At 43.0% G+C, this 26,412-nt stretch overlaps 1 protein-coding gene across 2 annotated transcripts in view; it reads left to right on the plus strand.

The window, feature by feature from the left end:
* LOC125892255 (neural cell adhesion molecule L1.1-like) overlaps positions 1-26,412 on the plus strand; it is a 70,144-nt gene that overhangs the window by 38,963 nt on the left and 4,769 nt on the right. For both annotated transcript variants that reach the window (XM_049582162.1, XM_049582163.1), the window contains 20 exons: positions 147-261; positions 2,324-2,508; positions 4,993-5,124; positions 6,817-6,960; positions 7,045-7,156; positions 10,892-11,052; positions 14,099-14,258; positions 14,457-14,584; positions 14,660-14,761; positions 15,731-15,937; positions 16,207-16,277; positions 16,379-16,604; positions 18,621-18,727; positions 21,057-21,318; positions 21,433-21,555; positions 21,825-22,001; positions 22,092-22,205; positions 22,646-22,795; positions 23,789-23,920; positions 24,000-24,072. In XM_049582162.1, coding sequence (XP_049438119.1) covers positions 147-261; positions 2,324-2,508; positions 4,993-5,124; positions 6,817-6,960; positions 7,045-7,156; positions 10,892-11,052; positions 14,099-14,258; positions 14,457-14,584; positions 14,660-14,761; positions 15,731-15,937; positions 16,207-16,277; positions 16,379-16,604; positions 18,621-18,727; positions 21,057-21,318; positions 21,433-21,555; positions 21,825-22,001; positions 22,092-22,205; positions 22,646-22,795; positions 23,789-23,920; positions 24,000-24,072 — 2,881 coding nt within the window. The remainder of the gene's footprint in view (positions 1-146; positions 262-2,323; positions 2,509-4,992; positions 5,125-6,816; positions 6,961-7,044; positions 7,157-10,891; positions 11,053-14,098; positions 14,259-14,456; positions 14,585-14,659; positions 14,762-15,730; positions 15,938-16,206; positions 16,278-16,378; positions 16,605-18,620; positions 18,728-21,056; positions 21,319-21,432; positions 21,556-21,824; positions 22,002-22,091; positions 22,206-22,645; positions 22,796-23,788; positions 23,921-23,999; positions 24,073-26,412) is intronic.

Here is a 26,412-nt window from a genome sequence, read left to right on the forward strand (position 1 = left end):
GGAATACTCTATCTAAAATCAGCGATACAGGAATTTATGAAAATAAAACATCTTACAAAACTCAAGAGCAAGGATGAAAAATTACTTCCACTTACTACATTACAGTGCAGTGTGTATTGATTTAAATGTCTCTTCTCTCTCTTCAGGTAATGATGTCAGTCAGGTCAGAGTACCCCGCCTCTTCCGTCCCACCGGCACCCACACCACCATCATGGCCCTCAGGGAGAACAGTGTCACCCTCGAATGTATCCCCACAGGCCTGTAAGGAGCTCAGTGTGTGTTTGTCTGGGTGAAAGTGTGTGTGTGTGTGTGTCTGTCATCCCATCTTCAGCATAAATTTCTTCATTCATCAGCAACTTTTCTTCACAGCAGTAACAGTGATGATGAAGCAAATATCAGCAGTCTTCCTCTGCAGAGATGTACCGTACAGACTACACATCGACTGATTTGTCTGTTTGGCCGACTTATCGGCTACCATAGAATGTTTAACAAACTTTCATTATTGGCGCCACTTGCCTCCGATAGTGGCCAATGGCTGCGCAGCCTTCACCGGTCACATGACGACATACATCACCAGCTGGAGCTGAAAAGGGGAGGGCTGAGAACAATTGATGCAAAACAGCAATTGATGAAAACAGCTCCTTTCTGCTGTGTGACTGTGTCCAACATGTGTTTAAATGTTTTTGTGCTGCAGCGTTTATAACACTAAAGCAAAAGTCCACGACTGAATGTTACCACTTCCTGTTGCAAAATTATAAAACTTTGACTTTGAGGAAAAATAAATGCTCAAAAAATAAAAATCACTCCCATCTGGATTTTTACTGTACGTTTGATGTTCAGTTCCAGATTAAAATATTTATTTTTAGTTGTTTATTGCTTTGACTCAGATGTTCAGTTCAGTTATGAGACTTTATTTTATCAATCAATCAATCAAACTTTATTTATATAGCACATTTTCATACAATAAATTTTAACATTTTAACAATTTTAATCAGTGAGGAAACACTGGAGGTAAAATATCAGTAAAAAACCCTAAAAATTAAAGTGTTAAAATAAATAGATAGAATAAGAATTAATAGAAATAGCAATAATATATATGTATGAATAGAAACAAAAATAAAATAAATGTATATAAAATACATAAATAAAAGTATATAGATAAATAGAAATAAATTGCTAAATAGATAACTTTGTGTGGAGTTTGCATGTTCTCCCCGTGTCAGCGTGGGTTCTCTCCGGGCACTCCGGCTTCCTCCCACAGTCCAAAGACATGCAGATTGGGGACTAGGTTAATTGGTAACTCTAAATTGTCCGTAGGTGTGAATGTGAGCGTGAATGGTTGTCTGTCTCTATGTGTCAGTGAATAGATGAGAAATAAGTAAATAAATAAGAATAAATATATAGATATATAGATAAATAGAAATAAATTGCTAAATAGATAACTTTAGAAGCATATAAGATATGACTAAAAGTTATCAATAAGAGGATTTAAAATATATGACAATGGTAAAATGTCTAAAAAAGTTCAGTGAATAGATGAGAAATAAGTAAATTATTTATTTATTTTTGGAAGGAGGTTGATTTAAAAAAAAACAGGTTGATATTTGATTTGCAGGTTCGTATCTTAAATGTTTAAATCTATTGATTAGATGTATAAGATGGCGGCGCGCATAGTTGCAGTGACCCGCAGTGCTCCCTGCTTAGCTTTTACTAACTATTTATCACATATCTTAAAAAACATAGGTATGATTGTGTGTGTGTGTGTGTGTGTGTGTGATGATGAGAATGATGTGATGAGCGAGTGTGTGTTGGTGCATGTGTTCACATTTATATGCTGCAAACTGGATTGGTCCAACACCAAGTTTGGCTGTAGAACATACAGTGACAATGAAGGCTCTATCTGTCTGTCTGACACCAGGTGAGCATCTAATACTGGATCTCCAAGGTCCTTCGTGACACACACACACACACACACACACACACACACACACATGCACGCACACACGGGTTTCAAACTAATCCTGTCATTAAATAATTTTATCTCTCTTCTGTTTCTTTGTGTTCTCTCTAATTATCCTCCTTCCCCTGGGAGTTCCGTTTCCACGGTGATAAATGGAGTCATTATAATCTTGCCTTTACAATGAAATAGGATATTACATCATTAAAAAGATCATCTGTGTTCATTCAGCTCTCATTTCCTCCGTATCTGTCTGAATCGATCCATCTCCGTCCATCGCCCTTCCCTCCGTGATCAGTCCAGTCTCACAGTCACGTCTCTCTCTTTTCTCTCTTCCTCTTTTCGTGCTCCCGTCTCTGTGTGCAGACCCACTCCGGTGGTCAAATGGAAAAAGAAGGACGGTCACATGCATGAAACGAGCGGGAAACTGGAGGCCCATGACCACTGGCTTCACTTCGAGAGCGTCACCCAGAATGACGACGGGGAGTACGAGTGCATAGCCTCCAACAATGTAGGCTCCGTGTCACACGCCTTCACTCTCACTGTGGAAGGTAGGAACACACCTGCTGCTGTGTGTGGACAAGTCACGGCCGTGTCAGTTTTCAGGCTGTGCTTGATGGCAGAGAACAGAAAGAGGCTGCTGCGAGCTGTCGGTCCATGAGAAGCCCTCACTTTGAACACAGCAAAATCACTTTTGACTGCTTAAAAAGTCTGTTCTCACAGGAAGCTGCAAAAGTGATGGGAAATACTTTCTTTATTTAAATAACTCTAATCTTTAAAAAATTTAGCGTTGAATTTTTATTAACTGGAGGAAAATGATAATAAAAAATTGAGTCATAAGAAGAGGAGATGTCTTGGCTTTTTTCTTAAGTCAACCTGGTCTCATGCCGAAGTCGTCGAAAACCATCGCTTGGGCAGTGACTTCCGGTGTTAGACAATGACAAAAAAAGCTGTCCTTCCACGTCAGCATGATGGACTGAACTGATGTATCAGCTGATTGATGGAAGGGAGTCAGCTGACAGATCACATGATTCCTTTTATATGCAACCATTTGGCAGATCTCATTCAGGGCGCCGCTTTACAACCTGCCTCCGCCCCAGCTCCTCCTTTTCACGCTGTGTCTGACTTATCAATTGACCTATGGCTAAGCCACGCCCCCCTCCACTCACTCAGACAAACTATCAACATTCAGTGCCCGGCGCTATGGCAGGTGTCACAGTACACGGCATTTCACAGGAGGCAACTGATGATTTTTGGAGACATAACGATCAGTTGTCATTGAGAAGTAACCAAAAGGGCCTAAACTACGCATTGGAGGGATATATTCATCATTTTATTGTTGAGAAGGTCGATGAAAAGCTTAAATTACAAGCCAAAATTTACAGGTCACAGTGTACGCTTGTGAACCGCATCTGGTTGCCGTCACCATCAAAGACAACAAGTTAAAGTGCCACTGAAGTTAAGGTTTTTGGCTCAGAATATGAGAAAAGGATAACGGCCTTTTTACCATCTTTACCAAGAGTGTCTCTCCGTTAGTTTGGTGCTACAGTATTTACACTGAATCATTCAGCATAACGTTTGCCAACCTTTGTTATCTCTGCCATTACAGATAAGTTAATGAAGCTAAGCTCCAGAAGTTAACGTTAGCTTAACTAGAGCCCTTTGGACAACAGCTAACAATGATGTACCATCACCAAAGTACAAAACTAGAACAAAATAGGCTAATGAACTCCCAGCAAACAAGGTGACATGGATGAACAACGAGCTAGAGCTAACGTTAGCTAACTTTAGCTAACGTCAGCCAGAGATGTTAAAGATAACTTTATATTTCTTTCCAGCAAAGTGACAATATGTTGCCTCAAACACAATGTTGACTTACCTTAGAACAGATGTAGACATCATTGTTAATCTTATTCACGTTGAGTTGATGTTGTGGTCTAACGTTACCACACAACTTTATCCAAAGGAGACACTTTTCTCGCTTGAGATGTGGTTTAAAGTGTAAAAATACACCTGGTCGCCCAGCCTCTCAGGATACCTTGTGTCAGAGTTGCATGTACCCCATGCACACCGTTTGACCATTTTTAAACTTCAAATCTCAGAAAAAGCTCATAAAACCCAACAAACTGACTTTCTGTAATGCATTTCAATGGACGTCCAGACAGAGAATGTCCCAGTGTATGGGAATGGCTATACGCACTGTGATTGGCTCATTGCGTTTGAGGGCGGGACTTTCTTTTTTTTTTTTTAAAGATTTTTTTGGGGGCTTTTTAGCCTTTAATGTATAGGACAGACAAGCGTGACGGGGGGAGAGAGAGAGAGGGAGTGACATGTAGCAAAGGGCCACAGGCCGGAGTCGAACCCGGGCCGCTGCGGCAACAGCCTTGTACATGGGGCGCCTGCTCAACCACTAAGCCACCAGCACCCTAGGGTGGGACTTTCTGTTTCTGTTTGTCATCTATGCTGCTCTGTTCTGTTCTCGTGAGGTCTTTGCTGCTGCTTTCCCTGCTGTAGGCTTTCCATGTAGGCGCATGGAAGGGCAGAGAGGCCCCAGAACAGAGCCATACTGCCAAATATAATACTGCAAATGGAAATGAAGTTTCCTTTAACTAAAGTAGTTCTGACTGAAATTGGTTTTTGTAGTTTTTCCTTATCTGCTGTGAAGGTTCAAGGTCAGAGGGATGTCATACGTTGTAAATCCCTCTGAGGCAAATTGTGATTTGTGATATTGGGCTTTATTTTAAAAAATGAGTTGAATTGTTCCGTCTTTATCTGTCTGTTCTTTTTTTTCTTCCCTTCTCTGTCTTTCTTGTTTAATCTGTGTTTCACAGTCTTCACTCCTCCTTCACCTCCTCCACTGTTGCTGCTCTGCATCAGTAAAAGATGTATTGCTGAGGACTGAATTACCTTCATGTTTGTTTAGACTCTTTGTTTTTGTTACTCCTGTCATCAGATTGATGCGTAAGATGAGGGATTTTGTTTTTAGGTCTGTAGTAGCAGCAGTAGGTTACAGCTGTTTGTGTTGTGTGTTGCAGCTGCTCCGTACTGGGTGAAGGAGCCTCAGAACCTGCTGTACTCTCCCGGGGAAACTGTGCGACTGGAGTGTCAGGCTGAAGGCATCCCGACCCCCGCCATCACCTGGAGCATCAACGGTCAGCCAGTCACAGGTACGGCTCGTTCTAATGTTTGCTTGTGTCCAACCAAAGGTTCAGCTTCCTTGTATTATTTTAGTGGTTGATGAGCTTAATCATATAATAAAGTAACCTACGGTTTAAAACTCTGGCTTAAAAACTTTAAATAAAGAAAAATCTTAACAACCCATCAAGAACATTAATTAAATTTCTCAGCTTCTTTCTAAATCCTTCAGTATCTGTTCCTTCAAATGACTTCAGCTGTTTGTCCAAACGTACTTCTGTCCTGAGTCGATGTTTTTTTAATCACTTAAAGTTCAACTGTCTCGTCTTATTAAACAAAGCTTGATGACCACAGAGAGGCTTCAGGGAAGAGCAGAGATCATTTCCTGGCTCCGGACGGTCCAACTTATTGTCCACTATAACAGAGAGCCTCTTAAGCTCCTGTGAATCAGGGAGGATACTTGTCTTGAGACGGATGCACCAAGATCCTCAACTGACTCCCAGAGACAGAAAGGGAGGAAGGAGAGAAAGAAAGAAAGAAAGAAAGAAAGAAAGAAAGAAAGAAAGAAAGAAATGAAAGACAGACAGAAGGAAGGTAGGACTGAAAGATAGAGGTCAAGGTCAACTTTATTTTCCCAATGAGGGAAATTCAAGATGTAGAAGTACACAGTCATAAGAATATGACAAATATACAAGATAAATGAGAAAGAAAGAAGGAAGGAAGAGAGGAAGGAAATGAGAAAGGAAATTAAAGCAGGAAGGAAATAAAGGGAGAGAAAGAACAACAAAAGGAAGAATAGAAGGGAGAAAGCAGAACAAATAAAAGAGTAAAGGTAGAAGAAAGAAAGAAAGAAAGAAAGAAAGAAAGAAAGAAAGAAAGAAAGATATGGAAGGTTGAAAGACACGGGAGAAAGAGAGGAAGTAAGGGAGAGAAAATTAAAAGAAAAAAGGAAACAAAGAGGAAAGGACAAAGGAGGAAGAAATGAAAGAACAAACCTGGGATAGGAAGGGAGGAAGGAAGAAGAGGAGAAAGAGGAAGGAAGGGAGAAAGCAAACTGAAGGAGGATCGAAAGAAAGGAAGGGAGAGAGAGAGAGAGGTAGGAGGAAGAAACAAACAAAGGGAGTGGGGTAGAAAAGACGAAATTTCGAAAGAGAGGAAAAAAATACTGAAGTTAAAGAAAGAAAGAAACAAATGAAAGGTAGAAAGAAGAGAGACTGAATGAAAGAGAAAGAAAGGAGTGACAGAAAGACAGAAAGGAAAGAAGGCAGAAAGGTAATCAAAGAGGCAAGGAAGGAAAGAATGAGGAAGTAAGAAGAGAGAATGGGAAAAAGAGAAAGTAAAGAAGAGACAAACAAATGAGGAAGTTAAAAGAAAGGAAAGAAAGAATGACAGAAGGAAGAAATTTAAAGTAGGAAGGTACGAGGGAAGGAGTGGAAGGAAGGGAGAAAGGAAATTGAGGAGGAGGGAGGGAGGAATGAACAAAGAAAGTGAGGTAGGTAGTAAGGAAAGGAAGGAGCAGACAAAGGAAGGGATGAGTGAGAGAGAAATGAGTTCAGCTTCTGTCACAGCTGCTGCGTCTCCTGTTGGACGGCGGCTCCTTGGTTCAACATGTCTTTGTGTTCAAGCTGGGAAAGTTTCTGTTTGACAAACTCACAGTGTGTCAGATTGTTCTTCATCCTCTTCTCTCTCTCCTCCTCCTCCTCCTCCTCCTCCTGACCGTGCAGAGGTGGACGCTGATCCTCGTCGGAGAGTAGCAGAAGGCGTGTTGATACTGAGGGATGTTGAGTTTGCTGACACCGCTGTGTATCAGTGTGAGGCCACCAACAAACACGGCGCCATCCTCCTCAACACCTACCTTTACGTCGTAGGTACGTTCACGCCGCTGCTCTCCTCTCAGCTCATTGAAACATGTGGCTGGTTAGTGATGTATTGCTGTCCTGTGTGTCTCTCAGAGCTCCCGCCTCAGATCCTGTCCTCTGACGGAGTGGTGTACAGAGTCACTGAGGGCGGAAACATCATGCTGCACTGTGAATCCTTCGGCTCGCCACCACCTCACGTCACATGGTGAGACACGCACACAACATTCAGACTCTGAAGTGGTGTGTGAGTACTGAGTGCTGACGCCCTGCTCACACGGCAGGTTGCAAAATGCAAGATGCACCGCACGCCAGGCAACCACGCCATCACCTCCTCACCCTAACCTTCCTGTGTAATCAATCTAGTAATCAGTGTGTAGCTGCTGCCATGTTGAGGCAGAGGGTGCTGTCTGTAGCTCTGGTTGAGGGTGAGAGGCTGTCAGCAGATAAACAGAGATCTGTGTGGGTACATGAGACCCTAAAAAAGAGGCTGGATCATGGGGAGTACCACCAGTTGGTCCAGGAGCTTCTCCTCCATCATGGACGTTTACAGGCAGATTTTGACTCGGGGGCAGGGGTGTGCCATATCATCTCGTTCAAGATAATACCGTTATAATTTTTCATTTGATATCAAAAATTCATATCTTGATACTCACTGTATTTTGGCTTGTTGACACTGACATCAAACTGTTACAGATGCAGCAAGCATGGCTGAAAGAGAAATTATTAGCAACTCCTTGGCATTTCCAAAAAGAAGAGCAGCTTCAGTAGTGTGCAATAAACTGTGGCATCCTGAATGTTTTACTTCTCTTAGCGCTCAGAGGGAACTCATTCAGCAGCACAGCGTCTCTCCCTCTCCAACACAGTCTCACTCCGAAGTCATCGAAATCCGGCACTTGGACAGGGACTTGCGGTGTCACATATCGACAAAAAAAGCCGTCCTTCCACATTGGCATGATACGCAGCCATTTACGCAGTGAAATTCTGAGTGGGGTCGGTGGACTTTCACTCGGGTGAGCGGTGTTTGCATCATGTAAGATTGTAAAGCCAAACCCTGTTCTTTTTTCCTAAACCCAACCATGTGAATATGTTATTGAAGGAAAATTTGCAGTGTTGCACCGACGTAGTGCTTTTATTTTGAAAGAGACTTTAAAGAAGTGTATTTTGAAAACAGACAACGCATGTAACAGGCTGAAGTTGACACAGCGTCAGAACATCATCAACCAATGCACCCAGGGTACCTTGGATGGCATATTTCAGCGTGGACAGTCCATGACCAAACATCAGTATGTGACGAGGTCACAGTGAGAATGTGCTGCCTTCTCCTCTCTCGCTAGTGATGTCCAAATGAAGCTTCATGAACCAGCAGTTGTATTTGCTGAACCCACTAGATGGCGCTGTGGGTGTAATGAAAAAGGCTCAAGGGATGGCAATACAGGTTTCAACGCTTTGTTGAACAAGGAGTGCCAGAGTGGACCCGAAAAATAAAGAAAATGGTTCAGGAAGGGTTATTTGGCCATTGCTAATTGAAACCAAACTGCATTGGCATCCCTTGAGCCTTTTTCATTACACCAACAGCGCCATCTAGTGGGTTCAGCAAATACAACTGCTGGTTCATGAAGCTTCATTTGGACATCACTATGTCTCGCTGTGCGCACACAGGAGTCGGTGTCGTCTTGTAATGTAAACCTACGTGATGCACACAGCTCGACAAAAAACACAGCTCAACAAAAAAGTCCTCCGAGGAGGAGCAAGAAGGAGTCTCAGATCTCTGGGGCTGTGGAGGAGGAGGAGGAGAAGCTGGTGGAGTTGAGGAGTGAACGGGAGTTGGTGAAACTCCAGCCAGCTAATCAACAGACGCTGAGCTGAGGCGACAAAATCCAAAATGTAAAGTTTGTATGTGGATACAGTACCTCGTTTACCTTTGTGGATTATATTGATGCCGCATTGACAAGAACACTGTCGTCATGTGACCTCTCTTTTCTTGTGTTTATTGTTATTTGTTTTTGCGGACACAGAGGGAATTGTTAATATGTCATGTTTCTCAAAGGGAGTTTGGAGTAATATTTTCCACCAGGAGCAATCTCATAATGAATCTAGTTGTAGTCTTATAAAGTGATTTTGCATTTTGATCCCCGGTCTTTGCAAAATCCCATGGTGTGTGACTAAAAGCTCACATTGTTTTTAAACGTGAGAGGGTGTCAGACTTTAGTCTTTTTAAAGTCTTTTTAAAGTTGTCTTGTGTGTATTAAGCATAAACATACCAGTTTCTGGTCTACAGCCCAGAGGCCAGCTGCACAAAACATTTTAAGTTAAGATTCCTAGTTAAAGTTTCCCCAGAATAAAATCGGTTGCACAAAACACCCTTAAGTCTTCTCCTTAAGGTTTCCTTTGAATGTTCACTTAAAGGGATAGTGCACCCAAAAATGAAAATTCAGCCATTATCTACTCACCCATATGCCGAGGGAGGCTTTTCATTTTTGGGTGCACTATCCCTTTAAGTATTTATGGTTTTCTCCTTGTCTTGGTCTTATACTTAAGGAACCCCTGCCTCTGACTCTCATCTTAACTGCAATATGACCGAGTTTATGGTGACAAATAAAAAAAAAAAAACCCTAACACACTCTCAGTAGAGTGTTCAGCGACCAGGAGAACGCGATGGTTACACTTTTGATTTTACACTTTGTATTCGACGGAATTAATTTTCATTGCAATTTCTCCTGTTTTCCGGTATTTGGGATCAGATTTACTTTGTACTTTGTGCTTTCTATGATTGTATTCCTCCCCTGACCTGTATGGTTTCCTTGTCCTCTTTTCTTCTGCCATTTTTTCCACTAACGTACTATGCGCAACTTTGTGAGGCAATAACAGGCATTTAAACTCAAGTCCAAACACACACACATTCTTCATTGAAACTTTTACTGCTGTAAAATCTCTTTCAACAAAATAAGTGAGTTAAGGTTTTTCCTTAACTATAGAAACCCTTGAAGGGATTCTGTGCAACTGAGTAAGTCCCTCAGCTAAGGAGAAATTAAGCCTTAAGGCATCATACTTAGGGTGATTTTCACGCAGCCACCAGAGGACGCCGCTGTGTTAAAAGTAAATACCTGGAACCAGTTGCACAAGAGTTGCACTCAGTAGCACGGTGTCTCATGCAGGACTGCTGGCACCATGTTCGATGTTTTTATGAGGAGATAAAGTCTTTCATTCAGTGTTTCTAAACTTCTGTGACTTGACTGACGACTTTCAGCTGGTTTGCTTTTTCATTTTGGAGCCAAATTCCTCAGATATCAGAGGACAAATCCCTTCTGTATGACACTGAAGTCACATCCTGTGTAATATTTTCCAGGAATTGAGAGGGAGTTTAATGACACGAAAAGGAGGTTATGTAAAAGTGTTGTGTTTTAAGGTGGTTTCTGATATCTCTTAGACTATCTATCTAAAAAAATGACTGTTTTTAGGGAAAAATGAATTGAAATGACAGGAAATTAGATTTGTTTAATATACTTAGATACAGAGAGGGTTAAAATGACCAAAACATAAAAAGATAAAATGTGATTAAAGCATTAAGTCAGAAAATAAAAAGTTACATCATGTTTGTGTGAGGGCTTTCTCTGCAGAAACAGACCACAGGATTTGCACCATGCATCATGCACAGTCTGCTTTCTCTCCAGGTGAGAGGTTGTTTTACAAACCACAGACATTAGAAACAAACTGTCTGGCTCGTCGTGTATTGATCGTCTTCATCCATCCACTGATGAGGCAGGAAACACACTAGCATTGATCGAGGGACTCACTGCTGTTGCTGTCGTATTAATATCTGGGTGTGTGATGTTGGAGTAAAAGACTCAGACGGGACGAAGCTGCAGCGACACCTCTCATTAATGTATGTACGGATCAATGTGTGTGTGTGTGTGTGTGTGTGTGTGTGTGTTGTCTGTAGGGAGGGTGGGGTCAAGCTCCCCCTGCTGTCGGACCCTCGTGTCTCACTGCTGACCAACGGGACCATCAAGCTGTCGGGGGCCAGTCACGATGACACCGGAGAGTACACCTGCTCCATCAAACACTCCAACATCTCCATCTCTGCTCACCTGGAAGTCTTCAGTGAGTCTGATATCATATGTACTGTACATACAAGTCATTTTTACAAGTCCAAGTTAAGTCTCAAGTCTCTAATGGTTGTAATGAGTGTTCCATCACCTGCTGCCGTCCTGTCGGCTTACAACACTGCATGAAGTACCAGCAATGAATCCTTTAAAGTTTAAAACTGTATAAAATAGCAATAATACGTGTCACTTGTTTTTCAATAATGCTTAGAGCAGTGGTTCCCAAACGGTGCGTTCACAGGTCCAGTCTGAATGGACCGCAAGTGACTCGCAAATGTATCAAGTTTGTAAAAAACACACTTTACTTCGAAGTACCGTGAATTTCCAGCACAAGCTTTTGTTGCTATGTGACAGAGACAGTAAACTAGCTCAACAACATCACAGAACGCAAGTATGACGCTGAATATTAAACTGTGTGGACCTTGAACAAATGACCGAGGAGAAATTTGGACCCCGTGGCTGGACCAGTAGGGAACCACTGGGTTAGAGTGCAACTGTATTTTATAACTACACTGGGTCTCCAACTAATCTTACTGTATAATCTACTGTAAAATAACATATCACTCTTGTCATAAAATTGAGCTGTCTGCAGCAGAAAGATGCAAATACTTTTGAAATTAAAGGTCAGAGACAACAGAGATAAAGGGCTGTGGCATTCACTTTGTCTCAAGTGGTAGAAAGTGGACCCTACAACACAGAGCTGATAACGTACCTACCGGCACTCAGGCCCAAGGGAAAGAGCATGAACATCTGAGGGAGGCTCTAAAAACTTGTGGTTACCCCAGTTGGACCTTTGTGAAAACAGCAGCCTGTTCCAGAAAGAACAAGGTGGGTGATAAAGAAAAGAGCAAACGCAATAACACTGTTATCCCCTATGTGTCTGGGGTATCTGACAAACTCAGGAGGATCTTCAACAAACACCGCATCCCTGTGTATTTCAAACCCAGTAACACACTCAAAGACCGGTACATCCAAAAGACCGTACACCACACACTCAGAAGAGCAACCTGGTGTACGTTGTCCAGTGCAGTGAGGAATGCCCAGACTTGTACATTGGTGAAACAAAACAACCACTAAACAAACGCATGGCCCAACACAGAAGCGCTAACTCGTCAGGGCAAGACTCAGCTGTCGATCTACACCTCAAGGAGAAAGTACACTCCTTCGAAGACAGCAATGTGCACATTTTGGACAGGGAAGACAGATGGTTTGAAAGAGATGTAAAAGAAGCAGATATGTGAAATTGGAAAAACCAACTCTCAACAGAGGAGGAGGTCTGCGACACCACCTATCCCCCACCTATAACAGATTTAAAACAACTAAAACTAAAACTAAAAACAATGGTTGTTCACAAATGGCCTCATGTGACTCTAATGACTCCAACGACCACCAGTGCAGCAGGAGTTTCAGCGACTGTCACTGACACACCATTGGAGCACTAACGAACCAATGACATCATTGGCCTTGTGAAGACCTCCTCAGAGGTTAAATACCTGGGTTTTTCCACACCAGTTTGTCAGACCAGTTCCAGCCTAGTCAGACAAGCATGAACTGATGAAGCCTCTTGGGTAAGAGGTGAAACGTGTTCTAAGACAAAACTAAGTCCAGCTGTGTTCAGTTCAATCGCCTTGAGATAACTGTGACCTGGATAAATGAGAATATCCACAGGTATGTGGTAGAAAACCTACAACTACCAGAATGCACTGCACCGGACCGGACCAATAGCCGCCCCCACTGGTGGGTGACACAATGCAAACTCGTCCGTATGACACAATAGCAGCCGGCTGGCAACAGACGATCTCATGTTACAGTTAAACAGTGAACTTGATGGAAACAACTCAGTGACAGAGTCTTGTTTTTTATCTGATCAGCTCTGATTTGTTTGACTGTTTGATCCCAGTTTTTTCAGCCTCTGTTTTCACTGTGCAGGAAACAGTATGGCGCCCACTTCCTGTTCACAAGCTCTCATGCTGCCTTGGTTTTGTACTCGGAGGTCAGAAGCGGGAATGACGTCACCTCCGAGTTGACAACAGTTTTTGCATTCTAGTTGACGACAGTGGACAAGTCGGAAAAAAACATGGACGCCCGCAAGAAAGCCTTTGTTGCCCTCGCACTTTCGGATTATAGACAGCTTCAAAACCATCCTGCACTCCAACTGATGAACGCCGCAGATGAGGCTGACCTGATGTGAAACAAATAAGATAAAATTGCTATAAACAGTACTTTAGCAGAGTGTTGACTCACTATGTATGTGACCGGCAGCCATCTTGAATTCATAAGTCGGGGTTGATGCGGTTGCTCCGAGTTTCTGAGTTGGAAATCTGATCTCAGGGTGTGTTCGAGTTTAAACTTCTGACTGGGAACTGGGAAACTCTGACCTCCGACTACAAAACGAACACACCATTACTTCTACAGCTACACACAGCACTAAAATGTGTTTCTGAAAACCTTTCAGGCAAGAAATAGGCAGCGCAGTGATATGATATTGGTTCATGAATAAAACAAAATGAAATAAATAAAGAATGATTGTTAACAAGTTCCAAACCGTGAGACAAAGTCAGTCTCAAGTCTTTTGAGAGCAACTCTCAAGTCTCAAGTCACCGTGTGTATGACTCGAGTCCAAACCACAGACTCAAGTCCCCATCTCAGGTGTATAATAGTACAGTAGTAAAGTACAGATCAGCTCTGACAGGGCAACTAAAGCAACCTGCAGACTGCACAGACGGCTTTTAATAATGACAAACTGAACAGTGGATCACCGATTTCTAAGTTCTTAATGTCATTAGAAGTACTGATGTGCTTTTGTTATATAATTTTACTCAGACGTTCTAAAGAAGTTTCTAAAATTTAGAGTTTTGGCAAGAATCATTTTTCTGAGGGTAGCAAAGCTGCAGAGACATTATTTTTACTCACTAGTCACTGAAATCAATAAAATTATTTTAGGATTTAGAATTAATGAGTCAGTTCACAAAAGTACAGTCTAAACAAACATGGCGCCTCACGTGCACACCGTGACCAGTCCTCTATCTTCCTGTTCCCGTCAGATCGAACACAGATACTGACGGAGCCGCAGCACTTGCGCACGCTCCGAGGAACCAGCGCTCTGCTGGACTGTGACTTCTACAAAGACCCTCAGCTGCTGCAGTACCGGATCATCTGGAGCAAAGACGGACTGGAGCTGCAGGAATCGTCACCAGATGACAAGTAAACACACACACTGAGATGTTTCAGGCCACAGCAAAACTAAAGCACGTTAGTATCAGGTCATATCATGTGGAAGAGATGAATCTGTCTGTCTGATCCAGAGGTCAACTGGCGCCAAAATGCCACAATAAAATCATCCTCAGTTTTATTTTAAAATGACGGGAATGTGTGTGTGTGTGTGTGTGTGTGTGTGTGTAGGTACACTATCTTTGAGAATGGCACCTTGAAAGTGACAAACGTCCACCCAGAGGACAACGGGGTTTATTCCTGCGAGGTCAAAACTGACCTGGACCGTGTGAAGGCCAGTGGCTCCATCACTGTCGTAGGTACGTCACTGTTTGTGCGTGTCTGTGTGTCTGTGTGACAGTTTTCACACTAACAGTTTTGTTTCTGACCCTCAGCGCGGCCGGATCCTCCCAAAGAACTGTCTCTGTCTGATATCGAGGACCACAGCCTCACTCTCAGCTGGATCCCAGGACACTCACACAACAGCCCCATCATAGGTACTGAACACACACACACACACACACACACACACAACTTTAGCTGCAGTTTGACAATTCCATTCTGTGAGCTAACAGTGACGTTTTAAGTCAAAATAGAAAATCGATTCGAATCGATTTCACTGAGCAAAACAGAAAGAGGAGAGTGCTTTTGTTTTCCCCAGTGGTTATTGGTGTCTATCCTCAGATACCAAAGATCACCTGTTTTCACGTCTCCATCACAGACTAAATTGGGTTCATAATAATCTTTACATTAATACAGATATTAGTTTTAATACACTGATTCAGCATCCCACATATGTAGCCAGGCTATGTAGGCTCAATATGATGTTACAGAAATGTCACTGACCAACAATCTATTGTTCTTTGAGAGGCAGACGTCCCAGTTAGGGACTGTTCTTTATTTATCAGAGGAGGGGCGTGGCTAGAGTGTGACTGTGTTTTATTTTGACCCTCCCCAAAGTTACAAATGTTTTTCTGTGACCCTCCCTGAGTGACTGGAGGAAAACCCAAGACCCTTCCTCCTCCATAAATGAGTTATTAGATATTTAAAACTTACCCTTTGATGTTTAAAAGTTAAAAGTTGAAGGTGAAATCCTGGAGCTGAAAAAAGTCTCAGTTTTTCACTAAACGGTTTATTTTTGACCAAACTGTAAATGAGACATATATTTTAAAAAAATCCAAAGATAATTTCTGTTTTTACAGTTTATGGCTGATAAATGGGGATATTTTGTGATTTTTGGAAAGCATGTTTGCTTGAAAAATTACAACCATTTAAAGTCTTATGTCCCTCCCCTAAACCAAAATAAAAATCATAAGTCCCCCTCCAGTGCTTAAAAAGTTATTTGACATGCTGCCCCTTGACAGACGATTTTGCTTTTGGGTCTCTGAATGGCTGGGTTACCTGCACAAAGGTCCCGGTCCCAACATTTTGCAGGAAGTAGTATTAACATTGTCTTCTTCTCTCAGAGTTCATCGTGGAGGCCCGGGAGGAGCAGCACTCAGAGGAGGGGCAGTGGAAGTGGGAGGAGTGGAAGAAAGTGTCCGGGGAGTTCAATCACTTGGAGCTGACCCTCCACCCCTACTGCACCTACCGCTTCAGGGTCATCGCCATCAACGAGATCGGCAACAGTGAACCTAGCAAGCCCTCAGAGCACCGCAGCACGCCGCCAGCTGGTAAGTGACGCCAGACGCCGACTGTAGAATTTGGATTCTATTTCCATGAAAGCTGCGTGATCAGAGGTCTGATGGCCACATTTATCTCAAACCAGGTAACTGTCAAAGGAATAATTCGGCATTTTAGGAAATCGTAACTATTCTCACATATAAGAGGGGTGTCAGTCTTGTCATCTAACTCTCAGGAAGAGAGCAACATATAATTATCAGATGATCTCTTTAATGGCGTGTTTTCAACGTATTGTCCTCTCTCTGTCTCCTTCCTCCAGTCCCTGACAAAAACCCCACTGGTGTGCGCAGTGAGTCCATAGACCCAAAGACTCTGATCATTACCTGGGATGTGAGTACTTCAGTCTGTGTTCATCTGTGAGCGAGAGGCTCCTGATACCTGCACTCCAACATTGTTCTGCATTTATGTTATATTGCTGTTTGTCTTTGCAGGAGATGGACAAGCATTTGCATAACGGCCAGGGCTTCCAGTACAAGGTGTATTGGCGGCAGGCTGGGGGTGCGGATGTCCGCTGGAACACCGCCGACGTACAGTCTCCGCCATTCATGGTAAACAACACAGGAACGTACATGCCGTTTGAGATCAAAGTCCAGGCTGTCAACTCACTTGGAGCAGGACCGCCACCGAAGCCTGAGATCGGACACTCCGGAGAGGACGGTACGCCACCTTTGAACACTCTGATCATTTATTGCTGTTATGGGAGGATATTCTACACTACTGAGCCCACGAGCACTCAGTTACAGTGTGACCTGAAATTAAATCATCAACAACGTTTCATTTAAAAAGCACTTACACAAAATCAAACATCGCTCCTTTCACAATCATTCATGTTAAACAAGTTTCACAGGTTGTCTGAGAGCACAGTATATCAACAACAGTAAACACACGGTCAGATATGGCTCACTCAAACCTCAAAAATATAATCTAATAACACTAACAAGAGCAACGCGCCTCACTCAGAGCTTCATCAAGCTCATGAAAGTGAGCTTAAATATGCACAAACACTTTTTGTAGTAATGAGAATGAGAGTGGAATATGTGAGGTTCCAAAACAGCCAGGTGTGCAACCTGGATCCCATCTGAGACGCTGTGTAAAATGTAAATAAAAACAGAATGCAATGATTTGCAAATCATTGTTGACCCATATACAAAATGAATTAATGACAGTATATACTATTAACAGTTAAATAAAGTAGAACAAATTAAATATTGTTTCGCAGTAAAATATGAAAAAATTACGAACAAAAAAATGAAAAAAATTAAGGAAAAAACGTCCATAGAAACAAAAAACAAAACACTAAAACAGTGGTTGAATACATCGTCAGTGCTAATATCGTAGGCAACTGGACTTGCTTGCGTTGTCTTGCGTCCAGTTGCCTATGATATTAGCACTTACGATTACCATGACCTGGATGACTGAGAATCTTCACCGACAAGTGGTTTAGTACAGTTTTGAACACAACCTATCTGTAACTGGAGTCCATGAAATCTAACAGAGGACTCTAAACTTGCAAGGGAGTTCAAGTATCTTGGGGTCTTGTTCACAAGCGAGGGTAAAATGAAGCATAAGATGGATCGGTGGTTTGGCGCGGTGTCTGCAGTGATATGGGTGCTGTGCTGGACCATAGTGGTGAAGTAGGAGGCGGGTCCAAAGGCAAAGCTTTCAATTTACTGGTCCATCAACGTCCCAACCCTCACCTATGGTCATGAGCTCTTGGTAGTGACTGAAAGAACGAGGTCAAAGATAAAGGCGGTCAAAATGTGTTTCCTTCATAGGGTGTCTGGGCTCAGCCTTAGAGATAGGGGGAGGAGTTTAGACATCTGGAGGGAGCTCGGAGTAGAGCCGCTGCTGCTTTGCGCCAAAAGGGTTCAGACGTGGTGGTTGGGGCATCTGATCAGGATCCTCCTGGGTGCCTCCCGCTGGAGGTGTTCCAGGCACATCCAACTGGTAGGAGGCCCCGGGGCAGACCCAGAACACACTGGAGGGATTATATATCTCATCTGTATCATCTGGAATACTTTAAGTTAATTGAGTGAGTCACCGGTCTCTGGTGTCACGCTGACTCTGTGAATCAAATAAAATTAAAATTGTGTCTAATAGTACAAAAGACAAAAGCTTTGGACTGCTGGTGCATGTTCTTTCCCAGCATCTTCCTCCCATTTTCTACACAAATGAACGTCTTCATGTCTGACAAGATATGAGACAAAAAAAACCCTCTGACTAAATGCAGCGTCTGTGTGAAGGAATTTATTAAAAATGTGTCTGTAGTAAATCATATGTAGAGGCTAACTGTTCACTCACCCTCTTTATTCAGGGCACCACATAGTTCTTGTACCAGAAGTGAATAATTACATCCCTCATTAAAGAGGTCAACATTCCCATCTTCAGTCCGAGAATCTGGATATTAACAGACTGAAATTATCCTCCAATAAGACGGCTTCACATCCAGGCTTGTTCTGCAAAAATGTCAAATCAAATGACAGGCGTGACAAACAGTGAATGTTGTGCTGTGATCGTGTTTATGGTGGAAAACAGGCGTTCTGCTGTGCAGCCTGTTCCTCGCTCTGAGTGATGGACAGACAGATGTTCTATAACTGCAGTTCAGCCTAACATCACCACTGACATGAGGCTTATCAGCTCACCCTCCTCTTCCTCTCTGTCTCTCTGTCTCAGTGCCTGAAGAAGCTCCCACTGGAGTCACAACAACTGTGATCAACAGCACAGTCAGAGTCAAGTGGAACGAAGCCAAGAATGTCCGAGGTCTGCTGCTGGGATACAAGGTACCAGTTATTATACCAACTCAACTCAAGAAGAGACAGCTGTGCTCTGTGTTGGCTCATGTCACACATATACTGCTACTCACAAAGTATATATGAAAATATATGATGTTAAAACATGTGATGTATACTGCATTAACAGAATAGAACATATTTTCATACAGAGTTCAACCGTGAGCCAAGGAAGAACTGGTGGCGTGCAGATTGCACCACCATGTGGCCACTTTTAAAACTTTGTGCTTGTATTTGTTGTGTTTTATTGCTCGAACCATTTCAAGATATAACCACCTCAGCAGGTTCAATAAATCTGTCAGCCGAAAAAAAAAAACAATTCTTACTCACCTATAATGCCCTATTATAATCCACAGACCAATAATATTCCAACAAAAACAGTCCTCATATGCTCACAACGGTCCAGGTGATCTAAATCCAGCAGAATATTTAGTCCAAACACATCATCACATCCAGAGATATCATTTCAAACGTTCATATTTCTGCAGGTATGATCCATAATTTCTCCTGTTTGCATGTAAATATGCCGACTGCTTGTTGTCAAAGTGGTGGCTGAACTCTGACCTTCTGATTGACACCTCACCTGAGCCAATAGCATCTTCCATGCCTGTCCCATAGGCAACAAGGGCCTGTGCTCGCTTCCTACGTTCTGTGTTGCTTCTTGGGTTTACCAATCAGCAACCAGTGACCAGCCCAGTGGCATACGGGTCTTGTAGTCAGTCACACTCCTCACCTCCACAGGAGTTTTTAACTCTTTCTTGGCACTATAAACTGTTATAATGCACATAAATGATCAACAAATGGCTCCTCTGTTGTTTTGATTGCAAAAAAAGTCTTTCTTATAAAGTTAGGTTCTCTTAAAGTGTTTTTATACACAGTTAGTTTCTTAATAGACATTTGTGTCTGTCTTGGTTAGTTGTTTACTCATATTCACACATTCAGTTCATGTGTGGTTAAAAAGCGCCTCGACACAACCGCAGAAAAACATGTAACGTGTAAAATGTTTATTTTCTGTGATATTGTAATCCACTTTGAATTTGGACAATGTGAGGCTTCATGGTATGGTCCTACTGTGTTTACCAGCTAATACCTCCCAGTTCTAGTCATCTACAGCTTATTTTTTCAAGAAAATTTTCAGGCGAAGATTAGTGTGATGAAACTTACAGTGATTTTAACGATTTGGGAAAATACTTCAGTGTTACCCTTCAAATGAGGCCATGCATGGACATGTACTAAAAATGGAACAAGAACAGCTTTCAATTGACTTTGGGTATGACTTGAAGAGGTGTTTTAGGTGACTTTAGGTGATTTTCATAGGATGATGAAGAGGTTTTAAAGCATATCATGAGGTATTTTGTTTACACGGATGCAAAACAGAGAAAATGTTCACATTTAAAAAGCTGGAACCAAAGGATATTTGATATTTTTGCTTGATAAAAGACTGAGGGTGCTTTCACACCTGCCCTGTTTGGGTTCGGTTCAATCGAATTCAAGTTCATTTGGGCAGGTGTGAACGCAGCAATCACACTCAGGTGTGCACCAAAACAACTGGACTGAGACCTTCTTGAAGAGGTGGTCTCAGTTCGGTTACAAATGAACTCTGGTGCGGTTGGTTTGTGGTGAGAAGGTGTTCCGACCTGGATGTGAAGCAACTGCAGTCACATGACACATTGTTTGGGTTAAACATGAGCATGTTACAGTCCTGGAGGATTATTAATGTGCACCTCCTCCTGTACTGCCTTAATATGCACATTCAGCACATCCAATGCATCAAAACATTGTTTTCTAGTTGGAGCCGCGTTTGCCTCGTTTTCAAACTGTATGCTTTGACTAAAATGAACAATGACAGCAATATAGTCCACGATGAGCAGCGCTAAAATCAACCTGCGTAGTTGTCCCTCCATTGTGACATTAGAAAGTGTCACATTTATCTTGCAAGTGTACTCTTCTTCAACGTTTGCTTCACTTCCTGGATTTTTCCCACATGGAAATTCTGACCAATCAAGAGCAGCTTTCTCACACAAGGCATTTGATCTGGTCCTCTTGTAAATGCTGCCGTGAGAACACGAACCAACTCTAGGCAATTATACAACTTTGGAACAACATGAGTCCCTGATTCAGACCAGAGGAGACCACTCTAGGGCTGACAGCAGCCTAAAATAATGAATTGCTTGTGTCTCTGTCTCCACTAATCATTTTCAGCTGTAGCTGTAAATCAGTCAAAGCCAAAGGTTGATACTAAAATCCCCGGCAGCACTAAGGCATCTGCCATTCTTGGTTGAGCTGCACCTTCACTTATTTTTGTCTGCCTCTGTGTCAGATCTACATCAGGAGGATGGGACCTCATGGGGGTCGGTTGCGGAGGTCTCTCGGCAAAGTGCACCACGAGAAAGAGGACAGATCAGAGCGAGGGAAGGACAGAGACAGGGGGAGTCGGGTGGTGGTGGTCCACGGCATGAAGACATCAGAGGAAGTGACGGGGCTGCAGCTGTATTCTCGGTATGAGCTGTCTGTTGCTGCCTTTAACAGCAAAGGAGGGGGGCCTCATTCCCCGCCGCACCACTTCAGCACCCCGGAGGGAGGTGAGTTTAAATTAAAGAAGTTACAGGAAGAGACTGAAGATGCATTCATCAGATCTGCTAACTGGTGTGTGTGTGTGTGTGTGTGTGTGTGTGTGTGTGTGTGTGTGTGTGTAGCACCTGGTCCTCCTGCATCGTTGACATTTGACAGTCCTTCAGAGAAATCACTGATCCTCTACTGGACCCCTCCAGTTGAACCCAACGGTGTCCTGCTGGGATACATGGTGCAGTATCAAGAGGGTAAGGCTGGCAGCTGGGTTTATTTAGAAGAGACTGTACAAAAGTTACTGAGGTGGGAAAAAAATTATATTTAATTTCAATAAAAAAAGAAGGATGGAATTGTTAATATTTTCATCAGATCCTCCATTTTACTGCCTGCTTTTATCAAGAGACCATCTTTCCAGCTGTGAAATAACTTCTTTAAGCTGAGTACTTGAGTAAAAGCACAGGTTACAGTGGAGCTGACAGCTTCCTGTGTGTGTGTGTGTGTGTGTGTGTGTGCTGTGTAGAGGTGGAGACCAGAGACAGCCTGCTGCAGATGGAGATCATCAGCGATCCCAGTGTGACACACATTATGTTGGACTCTCTGGACCCCAGCAGCTACTACATCTTCAAAGTGATCGCACGCACCGCCGCTGGAGATGGACCTCCCATCACACGGAGGGGCGCCACCCTGCTGGACGGAGGTGAAATTACAGTGATTTTTTTTTCACTTCTTTTAAAAGACAACTTTATTTATAGTTCTCAGTCATCAGCCTCTACCTGTCTCCTTCCAGTTCCTCCGTCCAACATCAGCATCATCTCCAGTAACACATCACTCAACCTGAGCTGGGTGCCCGGAGAGCGGGACAGGAACCACGGCTTCATCATCCGCTACTTGAGGAAGAGTCGTAAGAAAAGGGTGGAGGGAGGGAGGGAGGGAGGGAGAGGAGAGGAGCTTTTACTTCACTGCAGAATGACTCTGAGAGAACAACAGAGGAGGAGAACACAGAGAGTGAAGTAGAGAGACGAGGACGCTATTATTAATTATTTATTAGGATCCCCATTACCTGCAGCCAAAACAACAGCTATTCTTCTGAGGTCCAAACCAGACACAGTACTACATACATGACATACATAATCACTGACACTAATACATAATATGTGCTCATAGATTTGACCAGTTGCATCGTTTCCTGCTCGTCACTGCTGCTGTACGAGGTGAAACATCAACATGTTGACAGAAAAACAAGATGTTTGATAGAAACAAAGAAGAAGAGGGGAAAGAGCAGACGAGGAACATGTCTGGTTTATGACAACTTTCGTGTGCATGTGTGTTTCTTTGCTGCAGTCGACGCTAAGTGGGAGGAGACAGAGGTGGTGAACTCCACGCAGGGTTTCTATTCGCTGAAAGGCCTCCAACCAGGATCTCAGTACCACCTGATGATCAAGCACGAAAACAACACCATGTGGGAAGATGTGAAGTGGACCATGGGACCAGGTGTGTGTGTGTGCGTGTGGACACACGCCTTAATGTGTTGCAGAGCTAATCAAGTATAGGCGATAAACTGGATTGATTTTAAACACTTAAAGAGCAAATTGCAGGTTAAAGTTTTTACAAAAGTTGTTTTTAACCTTGTGTGAAAATGACCATGTGAAAAGTTAATGCAGGATTTAATATAATAAATTTTTGTTTTTGAACATCGCGTCATATTGCGTAACGGGAGGGAGCACAAACTCCAACCTGTCAGGACATCGGGTCCACCGTTTTCCTAACAGGAAAAGGAATGGTGCTATCTTCTGTGCCTGGGTGCATTTTGTGCAGGTGAAGAGACGGGACTTCACTTCAGCTTCTGTTTCTGAAAACGCCGTCGTATGTGGCGCTCATTTTAGACTGGAGGATTATCATCCCAGCAATATGATGGAGTTCAGGATGGGATGCCGATGCCAGGAGCGGGTGAGACTCAATGCTGGCGTGGTTCCTTCAGTGTACGTATCTACAAGCTAACGCTGGTCACTGACCAAGACACCTGCCCAGTCCTCCACTGGTTCTCCTCGCACTGCAGCTGAATCTCTCTCCTCTGAACGAATCTTGACGCCTAACAGGCTCGTAATTATAAGGCTGTGGTCCGTCATATTCGTATTAATACAAATTCACAACCTCTTCAGTGTCACAACTAGCATTAATATCCTTTAATTTTCCTATCGTTCAAATTGACCGCACTTCCAGTTTAGCTTTTTATGACACGGAAGTAAAATTCTCTCACAAAAACGACACCAGAAGTCGCTGTAGTTTCAAATTCAGTTCCTACATCATTTTCCTACACATTGATTCACTGGGGTCTCCAACCTGCAGTCTGCTCTTTAAAGTATGCACTGTGCAGCGGGTTTATTTAAGAAAATAGAAGTATCAGATTGGGACTCGGTAATGGCCGATCATCCTTAGGACATCCTTAGTGTTAATCATTCACGAATGAATCTCTGTCTCTCTCAGTGCCGTCACAGATGCCCGGAGGCTTCGCCACCCAGGGTTGGTTGATAGGACTCATCAGCGCTATCGTGCTGTTGGTGCTGATTCTGCTCATCCTCTGCCTTATCAAACGCAGCAAGGGCGGCAAATACGCAGGTGAGACAAACAACACACTCACACATGTGCAGACTTTAATCTGCAGTCAAGAGTCTGATGTTGAGGTTTCTTCCTACAGTGAAGGACAAAGAGGACAAGGAGGTGGACTCTGAAGCTCGGCCGATGAAAGACGAGACCTTCGGAGAGTACAGGTGAGTTTCTCCTCTCCTCAAGTCAAAGGTGCCAATTTGATCACCCTGGAAACGTGTGAACATTAATACAAAGACTTCAAACTGTACAAGGGCATCACAGTATATTATTATGTTAAATCAGTCAGTTTATCACACAATGCAAATCTTAAACAATAATAGGGGACTGTCCAATTTTAAAAATATAGCAGAAACAGTTGACAGGTCTTTGTTGTTTGTTAAAGAGTGGTATGGTTTAGCTGCTGGAGTCATTTTGAGGTTTTGTTTTTTTTTTGATTCATGGGCGGTGGGCTTTGAAAGCAAAATTTACCAAAACTGACATCCCTGATACAGCCAGTCAAATCTTTGATTAAAGCATCCATTCAGTGGATGGATGATCTGACAGGATTTCCAGAGCTTTGTGGTTGATTATTATGCTAATCTTACAAAGGAGGACACGTTAGCTAATGTGCTAAAAAGTTAGCGTTGTAGAGAAATCCAATCTTCCTCTTAATCCCTCCCCAGTTTCTGATGAGGTGGACATGATAACCCTTAATACACATAACCTTATTCATCCCTACAACAGGAAATACTTTTTCCCTAACCTGATATGAAGTGTGCGCTGCACATGTGAGCATTTTTGATGATGGCCTCCGTCCAGTCCTTTGGTCTTATCACATTTAACCATAGACCTCGGCCAACGGGGTCACTGATACAATGAAGACATTAACCCAAAATGGGCTCTCTAGCGCCATCTAGATACACTAAAATGGCCACTGCGGCCCGTAGGAATGTCGTAGATAGATAAAACCAAAACTGGTTTGTTCATCTGATCGAGACCTACAAATCACCCACTGACACCCCTTACCTAAATCCAACAGGAAGTGAGCTCGTGCCTCTGAAATTAACATGAGCAAATGTGGAGAAATTGTCAGCTGTGAGCTAGAGTGGAGAGTGGTCTAAAATCATAACTGTCTACGTGAGCTGGAGGCCGAAACGGCGTGAGTCCGAGGTCCCGCCCAACGCTGCTTGCAGCTTTAATTGTCTTTGTTTTTGTTGACGGGCAGTGGCGGCTGGTTTTGAGCCATGACTCCTTCTATTCTGGCTCCCAATAACACAACAAGACAAACACATTTTAACACTCCTATGGAGCCTACAGCCCTGTGGGGGAGAGGCAGCTGCACCTCCAGGTCATAAAATTGTCATTTCAACATCAGCCCTTGAAATGGTCTATATTTCTTCATGTTCATGCAAAATGCCAGCTGTCTTTCTCCCACCAGATCTAGGTGGTGCGCAAAGCCGGAAACTGAAGGGCGGAAAATTGTTCCTGAGCTGCTTTACCTGCTTTTGTAACAAAACATAACTGATTCAGTCGGACAGGAAGCTGAGCGGCTTCATTTATATGTCATCTCCAGTTTATCTGTTTTAAAAGTTTACTACAATGCCTGAGAATACCTTTATGGGGAACGAAATCTCTCCTAATTTACTTTATTTCCTGTTTTTGCTTTAATGTTTGAGCTGCTTGCTTCATCTGACCGTACAGCTCTAACGCTCCCAGCTCTCTGTCCTTCTTATCTCACCTTCCTTTCTTTCTTTCCTTGATGCTCCGCCTGCAGATCTCTGGAGAGGTGAGGAAGTTAATCACCTCTTTCATGCATGTTTTACTCCTCGTACCAGTTGTTGAATGTGTTGTGATGGTTTGTCATTATGTGTAATTAAACAACGTCTGTAGCAGAGAGAACCGGGCCAGTTACTGTTCCACTGATCCCATCAGTACGACAACTGTCATGTCAGCTGTTCTGCTCTGCCCTTTTCCCCCTGAACAATGTCAAACTACCATGACTGTAACTTTGAATTTGGGAGAGATAATTGCAGTGAGACAAGGGGAGATTTCAACTGACCCTAAGGTTGTTGCTCAAACTACATATTAAACCTCCTCATTTACAGTGATGGCACTACAGAGCCGCTACGAACTTCCGTCTTTATGCCTCCTTTGCATTTTTACACAGAACCAAACAACAGCGTCATCCTTCCGCTCCAGCACGCCGACACTGCAAAGGCAAAAGAGGCATGGCCTTTAACACAACAGCGTTGGCACTAGTGTAACATATGTGACAGACGTGTCAGCAGAGAATTATAAACAATAACAGTGACATCACATGTCAATAACAATCACTTACCGTCTCTGTTATATGGCGGCTGATCTCGTCCTTTGCTCGGAGGGTAAGGAGCTCCTGGGCCTCGCTGTTGTCACGATTTGTGAACAGCTGTTCTTCTTTGAGTTAGCTGCTAACTGCTATCAGCTGCTTTTTAAATCTCCCGCAGTGGGTCACACACATAACATGTCGTCAAAACATCGCCTGT

This window comes from Epinephelus fuscoguttatus, linkage group LG7 (genome assembly GCF_011397635.1).
Source record: "Epinephelus fuscoguttatus linkage group LG7, E.fuscoguttatus.final_Chr_v1".
NCBI lineage: Eukaryota > Metazoa > Chordata > Actinopteri > Perciformes > Serranidae > Epinephelus > Epinephelus fuscoguttatus.